Below are 12,503 nucleotides of genomic sequence, written 5' to 3'. Positions count from 1 at the left end.
TTACAAAATTAAAGAATACATTTACTTAAAAAAACGCAAATATGAAGCAGACAAAAGGTACATCAGGAGAATCGTTTTCTTCAAGTGTTTATTTTTCGTCAGCTCGTTCAAAACAAATTATTCATCAGCCCGCCAAACAAAGTATGATTTCCCCATTGAAATAATGTGTAATTCTGAAGACATTTTCTCACTCGTAGATGATAAATAAACATCATACCAAATTCGCAAGTGTTAAAATAAACAATCCGATACTGACAACTAGTGCTTAGCTCTTACATAAAAATATCTAAACTAATTCATCTACAATACAGTATTAATTGAAATGTTTTCCGGGATCGTTTATTTTGAAGTAAAACGCACCTTCAGAATGCTTTTCATATTTCTTTTAAATCAAATAATTGGTATAAATTTCAAGGGAAAAAAGCACACTTCGATAGAACTTACATTAATAATTATGATAATAGGGGGATACCTTATTACGTGAACATGTGTTAAAATATTAGCGAGAAATTAACATACTGATGTTAGAAATATTTAGTTTTAACTTTCTCTCTTTTACTTTTCATGAAAATAAGGTTTATTGCGGAAACATCAAAGGTAAAAACCTTAAACACCTGTTCCGAACAAATGCTTTACGAAGAAGAACTTTTTCGCGGATATTTTCTAATAAATATTTGTAATAATATTGATATTACTTTTGAATGAGGTAAGCATAACATCGATTATGTCCCTTAGATGATCACCCGCTTCAAAGCCACTTGCCGCTAAGCAGAATTTATAAAACATCAATTATTGTCGCCATTTCGCCAGAATCGTAAATTTTGTCGGCAAATCGTGAACAAAAATAAAGAAATGTAAATATTTTCTGACGTTAAGTATTTATTTTAGGCTAGAAATGTGTTACAATTTGGTCATCTGTTCATATGCAAATAAAACATCGATGCGCAAACAAAGTATTAAAGTGTTTTTGATCTTTTAAGACGAAAGTGATTTTAAAAAATATTTATGTTTAGTAAGTAGTCACTGTACAGTGTTTATATTTGTAACTGCTTTGCTAAATGTCTTCTAATTTACAGCGTTTGTAAATGATTTTTAGAAGTCATTTATGGACCGAAATATCAGCGGACAAAACCAGTGTCGTCTGCTGCTCAAATCACGTGCAATCTAATTTATTTTTAGATTGTCGTATTTTATAAACTCTTTGAATATCAGTCTATGATATAAAAGCATCTAGCATTTACCTTACAAAATAAGAGACATTTTCTAAAAAGAACCAAAAACAGTCACAAAGGACAGCAATGACAAACAAAATGCAAATGCTTACTCCACGCGGTACAAAATGTCATTTGAAAATACTTTAATTTCTATTTTTTCAATTTTTCATATTCTGTTTAAAGCAAGAAATAAGAAAAGTATAAAAAAAATCGAAGTTAAAAATATGATTTTAGGGAGACGTTTTTCAAATGAAAACTAAAATGAAACTTAAAAAAAACAACAACCAAGAAAAAAAGTTAAGGACGCAAGTGTGAGTTTTGTAAATCAATTACAGTACGTAAGACAAGAGTAATGTAGATCTCCACGCATCAGGTGTTAACTAACAACTTAATCATTAGTTTCATACCACAAAACATCCACTTCTTTGTAGCAAAGTGCCGACAAAAACATTCAATTTTCATCATATAGCCGAGACAGCTCGTTGGAACGAAATAGCGCGCTATGTTTCTGTCACTCAGAACGCAATGATTAATTTAAGACCTGTCGTGCATAGAAACGCGCATATGTATTTAAGCGTAAACAGAACGTGCATGGGCACGCTTCGTGAAATCTTACATGCTTCAAATGAAATTACAAGTTTTTAGCATTTCACTCTGATAGTTTACGCCGTTAAAAAGTCGAAATTTTTCGGTAATTAATTATAAATTCGTGTTTTAAATGAAATACGGCTCTCATTCTGTAGAACCAGTCCAAAGGTGGACAGACAGTCCGTTATGTTTCGACATCTTCAAAGAGAGGTGAACCGAGCTCACTAATTGGCCATATGAAATTTTGAAAGAAATGATAATAAATATGACTTGCTCCTATGGATAAATTCCATGATTCTGCCGATTCTCTGATTGATTTATAGACGGATAAAAAGGGCTCAAACTTTTTGATATCTGCATGAGTTACTGAATAAATAGGCCGATGGACATTGGACCGTTAGAAGCCAAAATTGGGTGATTAATTTGATGGCATAGACAGTGAGGTACTGTAACAGACTAATGCGAACCAGGGGAAAAGATGTACCCTGTCGAGGAAAAACTTTATGGACACGTTATTCTGATAACGGTAAAATATAACACATAAAAATAATAAGCAAATTGTCAAAAATTTTGATTGTAATAATTTTGGTTCTTTTAAAAAGATATGAGTTAGATCTACCGGAAATAAAAATATCTATAAATAATAGTCAATTAGAGATTAAATTATATAAAAGGTTGAACATTAAGTAGACATAGTGCTGTTTTTATCAAATCAACTGGCAATAAAAGTGTTTAATTTGCACGCTTTTATAAATCATGATTAAGAAGTGTTATAGATAATGGATGAAGATGTACATTTTTCGTCACATCTACAACCCTGATCAAACTTGAAAAAAGAAGGAATTGAAACAGAAAAGTTTAAAAATGTGGTAAAACTTGATAATTCTTAAATTTCTACAGCAAATTGAATGTCAGTTAAAAATTGTTCGAAATTTGAGACCCGAAAAAAATCAGTATTTCATGCTATGTTAGAACAAACGCTATCCCTTACAATAATAAGATATGTCGTCTGCAAATATTTTTGAAGAATTCACATTAATTTTTGTCAGTGTCGGTTTATACAAATTACCCATGAAAACATTTTCAGCATTGATATCTGCTGTGAAAATAGACTATATATTACCGTCAATACCACAAGGTGATCTTGTAATTTGTGTTATGCTCGGGAGCGTAAGAAATTTTTTTAAAATATTTACATGATTTTAATGATTGAAAGCTTTCCGACTTTGGGATTCCCCTTGGGCTTAAGGTCGGAAAAACCCAATTTCCGGGCACAGAAATTTCCCGGCAGCAACACTGCACGCGAGAGGGGGGGCTAAGAGTTAATCTCTAACGCGTATTGGCTGGGGAAAGCGAAAACGTCACAGAAAATTAGGCAGTCAATTAACACCCCTGGAAGTTCTAAGATAACATTCTAGGACCTCTATAAAGTAATGAACTTATTATATCTTATCAGATTATCTCTTGCTGACAAGTTGGGAATGTTTTGTCTATAAATTAACATATACTTACTGATAATAACATTGTCATTGAAACCAATGCATATATAAAAGGAGCGTGTGCTAAAAACGTATTAATATAAGAAATTGGTTTGACGAACAACATTAATCGATGTAAAAAGTAACGAGTTAGTGAAAAAGGGATTTTATACAGAATATTTTCAGGATATTCGCCAAAATGAAACCACAAAAGTTTTCAATAAATGACATTTTGACGCGTGACCCGCCACCAAAAAAGACAGTGGTTTTAAAAGAGGATAAGAACACCGCAGTATTTGGTGAGCATTGTCTTTGTATTCTTATTAATAAAGTCTCAATGAAAAATATTAATCACCAATTAAAGAATTTAAGAATGCAAATATGAAAATGGTGTAAGAAAAGGCTTGTGTCAAACAAGGGATTTTACTAAATGCAAAAAAAAAACTGAGGAAAAGTTTGAGTTTGCTGCTAACATTTATAAAGCATGAATAACAAAATGATGAAGTTGAAATTGTAATTTGTCATTCATTTTAAAACTCAATTCTAATCATACATGAAAATGATATTTCGGAAACGTTTTGGAAATTATGAAATAAAAAATCTAGATTATACAAATTACTGAAGTATAAAAATATTTGTATAGATATGCCAATGAATGTTTATTTATAGCATTACAGTATATATGTATTAGAAAAAACTCTTGTGTAAAGATATATGCTATTTAATAAAGATAGTACCTTAAATAATCAAAGTCAAACTAAGTAGTATTCTTAAAAATGGTCTAGTATTGGGCCCAGTCTTAAAAAAAACATAAAGCATTCGTAACGGTTTAAAATATGGAAGTGTCACTATTACAAACACATAATCTGAAGAAAAAAGATATTACATATAAAGATTATCAAATAATGAACAGCAGCCTGGTATCAGAGTTACATATATTGAGAGACGTTTTAATTGTTCGCAATCTATTAACAATTCAAAGTCGTTTTAATCCTGGATATATATACAATACTTGATGATAGGACTCTTTCCTATGGCAAGTAAAAATGCGTATTAAAAAGTGAGTTGATTTCAAATTGTCTTCTTATATTATTGACTAATTTTTATCGAGAACTTTCGTCAAAATGAAACATCAAATATTTACAATTATCGACATTGTGACAAGATGCCAAGTTAAGTAGTCCTTTCATACTACATGTATTGTTAATCTTTGAGATACATTGTTGTGCTTTTTACACATTCCTTTATTTTCAAACACATGTATATCTAAAGTAAGTGCAAAGATATCTAGCTCCCCATTTTATTTATTACTAAAAAAAAATTCTGATAATAAAAATTTCTACCATTTGCTGATGTATATCTATCAAATCTATACTAACGTATCTTTTTAGATTTCTAAAACACTAAATTAAACACAAGTTCCGCCTCTTAGGTACTTTGTCACAAAATTCAAATCGGAACCGTTTTCAAACTTTTCTACCTTTCGGTTTATACGATCTCCGATATTTATTAAATTATCCGGAAAGATGCCAAAACTTTTCTTTACCCGAAAAGCTCTTTTTAAATTTATAACTCTCCGGTAAACTTGTCAGTTTTAAAGTTATAAAAAGGCACGCGAAATTTCATTCGACCTTATCTTAAATCTTTGACACGAAGTGGATATAAGATGTGTATCCTAAACCCCTAACCTGCCGGGGGGGGGGGGGGCGTCGGGCAACTGATTCTAACCAATGCAGCCAGTGCAGACCAAGTTCAGTCAGCACGGCTGATCATGGTCTGCACTGTTAGCTGTCCAGTCAATAACATATTTTGAAATTTTCTATAAAAATAATTTATGATTTACCCAGCAAGAGAGGTGGACACGGCCATATAAAATATAAACCGCTATAATTTTATGATTTATATATATTAGAGAAAATTAATAAGAATAAAAAAGTGTTTACTTTCTCATAAATGTCAAATTGAGGGAACGCTTTCAACTTATCCGAAACCTAGATTGACATTTTAGATAAATGTTAATTATTTTACGTTTGATATCAAATATTTGTTTATGATTATCTTATCGTCCTTGGAATTGGTGAGAATTTTCGTAAAATAACAGAGTTACTGAATTTTCATGTATAAAACTGATTAATTTAAAGCGAAAAATTATTATTTTGAATTGATAAATGTTAAGAATGAAAGATAAAGATGATAAAAATTTAAACTTGCCTCTGCAATATTTTAGAATGGAATCAAACAAGATTGACTTTTAAAAAGAGATGTTGTGCATAAAACTAAATTTAATTTCTAACAGTCCAGAGGTCAACTTTTTTTCTAATATAAAAATGTAAAATTGTTTAGAAAATGGAAGAAAAAATCAAAATCTCAATGGTTAATTATAATATGGTAAAAAAAACAATTTAATATGATATATAAAATATGATATGCAGAAACACTTCAATCTATATATCATATTAATTTAATTACAAACAATTTTACACCTCCTTTACTTTTTTAAGCAGAACTTTATAATAATTCGCAAAAAAATGCTTGCCCTTTTTAGTGACTTGTTTCAATTGAATTTGCTTTTAATTTCTTTAACGGAACATTTTCCCAGAGGAAGGTGCAATCACCTTACAACGCCTTAAAACAAAGTTATGTGAATTAAACTTTGTTTGTACCTAGTCCTTGAAGAAAAAAACAAATTCAATTTCCTCAATACACTTATGATAACTCATTATTATCATCTGATAACGAAGCACTAATTAAAACTTAGACTTTATTTTTTTTCTCTGTCAGTAAAGGGGAAAACATGGCAGGGAGAGTGGAGCTGTTTTACAGCTATTAAAATACGACAGGTTTTCATACTTTAATATTAAGATTTAACTTAAGATACGGAGCTCTCCGCGGTGTTATACAACTGTTTTATGGATTGTAACCACTTAATATGAGAATGAACGCCATTTGAAATTTGTGAATGAAGTTTTTTTCCGAAACCATTGCGACGCTGTCAATGGGAAACACTTGTAGAAAAAACAAATTGTACGCAACCCCATTGGCTACATTCGCTAAAACAAATGGCAGAGAAAGAACTTTTATATGTACTATATTTTTTATTTAACGGTATAAAGTTTTACCATAGACTTAAGAAATTAAAACTACAAGAGGGTTCCGTTTACAATTCATTTCCCAGTGTCCTTTGTTGACTAGTATCAGACATTTTTAGAAATTTCTTTGGCTTTAAAATAAAATTATGTTTAGTTAATAGTGCGAAATAATGCTCCTCTTTTTCTTAAAGCTGCATGCGAAAATATTTCAAGAAAATAAAACTTGAGAAAGATGTCAAAGAGTTTAAGATTCAAAATACAAGTAATAATTTACACAATATGCGCGATTAATGACTGATTTTTCAGTATTTATCACCATTTTTCTTCTGCGTGACTAACACAAAAAGGACTGTTTTTGCATATTTTGATATCTATTATTGCTATTTTTGAAATCACACAAATTAAGACCGAAGCAGACCAGTACCTATTACTGTATTGATAGCTTTTATTTTGGAAATTTAATGGCCCGAAAAGGTGGTTCAATAAAGATTTAAGATCATTCACCTTGTAAAATGTTTAAAACAGACATCGATCATTTATCATTTCAGTTATATAATAAGTTCGTGTACGAACACCAAGACAAAACTTCAAAAGAAAATTTAGTACCGTCACCCCGCGAGATACCGTTACGGTGTTTACTTATCACATTGTTTTCCGATACGGACCTTATTCCTTACCATACCAATGTCCATCAATATTCTTTAAATGCTAATTAAGAGCGCGTGCTGCGCATGCTCAAAGTGGTTACATTGACCTTGTACGAGAAGACAGACTTCTATTAGAATCCCGCTGCGTGTAATTATATGTATCATTAGTATTGTTTCTGCTAGTACCACGTGCTTATAATCTATCATGTAAATAAGCAGATATCAATCTCCCACAATGCATTATCTCAACAGAGGTCTGTATCAACAAATAAATTAGCATACATTATTGCAGATGAGAAAATTGTCAGCTAAAGTATACCTTTGTAAGCTTATCATTTCGTAGAAAAATTGTCTTACAATAAATGTCATTTTTGTATAACATCTAATTATTCATTCTTCTGTTTCAGATGTAAAAGATGGTAATCAAGGTGTACCGGATTTACCAACTCCGCCAATATCTCCAGAACCGATCTTGGAGTCGAAACGAAAATCTCAGATTAACGACACACCGAAAAGGACCAATGTGGGTATGACATCTGCGAAACGGAAACGGGACCCAATCGGACAGATTTTAGACAGTCTGTGCGACAACTCTGACAAAAAGGACCAACAAACATCAAGCGCTTTCTCTCCAATCGTTTCAAGTTCATGTTCTTCCCAGTTGTCTCCCCTTGGAATGTTGGCGCACTGCGACAGACGGTGTTATCAGACGTCACCTAGTGGGACAACATGCTCACCACCACAAGGTATGCCGTCTATACCAGGCGGTGTCATGTCACAGGTCCAAGTTTCTGTTGAACAGCTTCAATACCTTCATGCACAGAGATTAGCTCATCAGCAACATTTGCAACAACAGCAGCGTTTAGCAGCAATGCAAGCAACAACTGCACCATTTTTGGCCCAACAGCAAAACCAGTATCACTTACAAATGCTCAGGGAACACCAGGCAAAATTAATGTCATATGAATTAAATGCGAGTATGAATGCACCACATAATCCTCTTGCTCAGAATCCCGCCGCGTGGATGGCCTGGTTGAAGTCGTCTGCTAATCCAATGACGTCACTTCCTCTGAAAGAATCGCGAATTCCTCCGCCGCCACGTTATCAATGTGATGCCTGTAAGAAAAGTTATTCAACTTTTGGAGGCCTTTCAAAACACAAACAATTTCACTGTGTAAGTCACGTGAAAAAAGAATTCAACTGCAAATACTGCGAAAAATCGTACGGTTCTCTCGGCGCTCTGAAAATGCATATTCGAACCCACACGCTTCCCTGTAAATGCAAATTGTGTGGGAAGGCTTTTTCACGACCATGGTTACTACAAGGACACGTAAGGACGCATACTGGTGAAAAACCGTTCAAATGTATACATTGTGGACGAGCTTTTGCTGATAGATCAAACCTGCGCGCGCATCTGCAGACGCATTCAGATATTAAAAAGTACGGCTGCAAAAACTGCACAAAGACCTTCTCGAGGATGTCGTTATTACTCAAACACGAAGAAGGGAGTTGTCTAGGTTTAAGACGATGATAAACGCACATGTTAAAAGCGTTAAAGCCAGAGTTGTGACGTAGTATACGTTTATACGTACGTCAGCACATTTTGTGTAGAATGGAACAATAGAAAGGGGACTTGCGCTAAATATTATCTTACATTGAAAATAAGTTATTCTTTTACAATTTGTTGATTATTTACTCATATAATGAAGTGAAAAAAGTTTATGAGGAGACTTGTTTATTTTACCATCTTACTTTAAGATATGTGCTAATTTATTTATTTCAGTTCTTGATTTTTCTAACATTTTGCTAACATTATGTTGTACGTTCAATATGCAGAAGACTAAACATACACCTTATTCTTAAGATGTACTAAAAACTTATTTTTGTTCATTAACTAACTTGTTTAACATTTCTAAGGGTCCAATTGATTTCACAATTTCAAATCTCATCTGTTGATTTAATTTGAATTTTGATCATTATAATATATGTTTTATGATACTGTATTGAAATATTTATGCAAAAACAACAAATGTCTGTATTTATTTATGTTTTATTTTTATTATTTATGCACCTGACGTGCCAAACTATTGTGAGGAGCTATACGTAATAAAATGAATAAATATAATTTATATTATACTCGTCGGGTTGTTTTGTTGCATATAATTAGAAATGGTTAAAGGAACATTCCCACTTTTTTTCTTTTTCCTTTTTCAAAATTAGCATAGAATAATTTCTAACAATCTCAAATCATTTTTTTTTTCATTTAACACACAGACGCATGAAAAGTTGAATACATATTTATTTTAAAGGGAGATAATTTGTTTTATAAAATGTACTGGAATATCAATTTTTAAATGATGTGAATTTGAAGATTTTTTTAACGTTAACAAAAAGAAACATTCCCGTCTTTTTTATCAATAAATTTGGGCGGGAAAAAATTAACTTAAGATACGTTACAGCCCTAAAAAAAGAGAAAAAAAAGATTGGAATGTACCTTTAACACAACATATATTTATATATTGCACCCATGACATTGAACCAGGGCCTTAGTTGACGAGTGGCTTATAAAAATTGTAGGGGTGAACTGGTTTTATTTTATGCTTGATGAAACGTCATTAGATTTTAATGGAAGGACAGATAGGATTGGCATAATCTTACTCTGAAAGGATGTTGGTTGAGCAAGTGACCTTTAAAGGGACATGCTCACACTCCCGAAATTTATTTATTTTGCATCTTTCGAAAAAAAGTTATGTAAGACAAAGAAAATGGGAATTGGTAAAACCGGTCAAACCGGTAAAATTCATAATACTATATGCTTTTTCATAAATATCTACAATTTGTCATGAAAAATAGTGAAGAAGGGAGATCACCGTTGTAACGCAACAAGAGTGGAATTGATCACCACACACGTGACCATTTCTCAGCGTTAAATAATGTTACTGGCTTTGGTATTACGTATTATTCATTTTTTTTTATTGCAAAATGTTGTATAATAAATTTAGTTAAGGTATGCAATCCATAATGGGCTGGAGACGGAAAGTTACGAAATATGTCGGAATTTCACGAGCTTATGCCGAATGTAAAAGCGAATCATGTTTAAAAAGGAAGCTTTACGGGTATCATGGTTCATTTATTGCCGTAAAGCACATTGCCGTAATGTGAGTATGCGTACGAATCATTTATCACGCTTGACCTGCCTCTTTCTAAATGAAAGTCATTCATATAATATCATTGGTGACCCGCAAAAAAAAAAGATTATACATATATATGTAATTAGTTTGTTATTTTGTAATAGAGACATCCCACAAGGCCGCAAATCCCACTGTCAAAGGAATATTCAATTACTCTTTAAGTGTAAATACGAAAAAGATATAACGTTAATATAATTTTAAGAGTCACGTGACATAAGTGGTATTAACGTCTTTATACTGGTATAGGCACAAAAACACCTTAACCCTTTGGCTATAAATATAAGTACACTACTTCGAATTGAAGTACTTTGTTGAAATCTCGCTCAGTTTCCTTGAACGCTCGAATAAAAGCTTTCATTTGCATAAATCACCCGTACCTCAATTAATGTAATTTTCTTGTATAGCATATTAAATGTAAATTGTATCTTTATTCTATTCGCATATTTCCCGGGATATAATTAACATTAAAATCGAACCTGCTTATTCCGTAATTCAATCAAACTAACACTCCATTTGTTTATTACAATGAGGACTATTTTCTCTTGCGCAATGTGTGTAAAAAGTTCAAAACCATCCTCTTGCCGTAGTAATCAGGAATTTTAGGTGTATACGAACTTCAACATCAAACGATCGACAGAACATGGCCACTCGTTTCAATGATACCCATTTGTATTAATAATCACAAAAGTGCGCAGCAATATAAGAGGCTCTCAGATGGTAAAGTGAGGCATGTGCACGGGCACTTGAGGGTGCTAATGAAATCCGAGTGTTCCGAAATAGCTAGAGCACCTGTCGCCGAAGGAGAAAAGTGAATCTGTAGCAAACTTGCCGTTATACTTTTGATGTGTTTTAAATACGGAGTAAGGATTTTAAAAATTGAAGTGACTTGAAACGTTGTGTTTATTAAAATGATGTCTGAGATAATAACGCTATTAAGGATTGAAATAAAAAAAACAAAAACTTAAAAAAAAAGACAAAAACAGTATCTTAAAACTTCGTAAACAAACGTTTTAAAATTTGACGCAAGCGAATTTTTGTTGATAAATTTCATTCAAAAAAAAAATCTTCAAAAAATTATATTTGCAAAAATATCTATGAAAATTGTAACATTAAAAAATTTTCAAAATTTGTTTTATGCTAAAAGTAAGTACATAAATTCTAAAATACTTACACAGCAAAGTTTTACGTACAGTCTAACATGTGAACACAGGCCACCTATAAGAGAGACCTCACATGGCCTTTATAGACTAATTGTCTTTATTTGGGGGTTACTCTGCTCCTTTTAAATGAGTGGTTTTCTATAAATGTTTTTTATTCACAAAATGATCTTATCCAGGGATCTTTAACACAAGTTTGACTGTATTAGTTACCTTATAATGGCAGTCGTCCCAATTAGTTTTCGGTCAATCTTACAGTCTCTGTTTATGTATGTCGTTATAAAATATAATTTTCCTTTTTCCCTACACCATCAAGTTTTTCCAAATATTTCATCAAAGATAACAATGTCCCAAAAAGAAACAACAAACCAATAAATAATAAAAGAAATAAATAAAAAAAGTTTCATGTATGACTAAGTGTCGTCTGAGAATTCGTCTCAGAATAAATAAGACGTAATATATCAAATTTTAGTAGCACAGGCATGCTATTATAAGTAACATGGTCATGTCATTATAAGTAACATGGTCATGTCATTATAAGTAACATGGTCATGCCATTATAAGTAACATGGTCATGCCATTAAAAGTAACTCGGTCATGTCGTTATAAGTAACACGGTCATGTCATTATAAGAAGCATGGTCATGCAATTATAAGTAACTCGGTCATGTCGTTATAAGAAACACGGTCATGTCATTATAAGTAACATGGTCATGCCATTAAAAGTAACTCGGTCATGTCGTTATAAGTAACACGGTCATGTCATTATAAGTAACATGGTCACGCAATTATAAGTAACACAATCATGTCGTTATAAGTAACACGGTCATGTCATTATAAGTAACATGGTCACGCAATTATAAGTAACACGGTCATGTCATTATAAGTAACATAGTCAAGTAATTATAAGTAACACGATCATGTCGTTATAAGATGCACGGTCATGCCATTATAAGTAACACGGTCATGCTGTTAAAAGTAACACGGTCATGCTATTATAAGTAACACGGTCGTGATATTAAAAGTAAAACGGTCATGTCATTATAAGTAACACGGTCATGCTATTATAAGTAACACGGCCATGCTATTATAAGAAACACGGTCATGTCATTATAAGTAAAATGGTCATGCCATTATAAG

The 12,503-nt window shown here is 32.1% G+C and overlaps 1 protein-coding gene across 1 annotated transcript; it reads left to right on the top strand.

Annotated features, from left to right (window-relative positions):
- Positions 1-3,205: 3,205 nt before the first annotated feature.
- Positions 3,206-9,147, top strand: LOC132716419 (chorion transcription factor Cf2-like). The gene is made up of 2 exons (XM_060699692.1): positions 3,206-3,579; positions 7,424-9,147. The coding sequence occupies exons 1-2, from the start codon at positions 3,480-3,482 to the stop codon at positions 8,545-8,547; spliced, it is 1,224 nt and encodes a 407-aa protein (XP_060555675.1). The 5' UTR covers positions 3,206-3,479; the 3' UTR covers positions 8,548-9,147.
- The last annotated feature ends 3,356 nt before the right edge of the window (positions 9,148-12,503 follow it).

This window comes from Ruditapes philippinarum, unplaced genomic scaffold (genome assembly GCF_026571515.1).
Source record: "Ruditapes philippinarum isolate M1 unplaced genomic scaffold, ASM2657151v2 ctg4437_1_1_1_1, whole genome shotgun sequence".
Classification (NCBI taxonomy): domain Eukaryota; kingdom Metazoa; phylum Mollusca; class Bivalvia; order Venerida; family Veneridae; genus Ruditapes; species Ruditapes philippinarum.
This window is presented reverse-complemented; position numbering and strand designations above follow the sequence as displayed.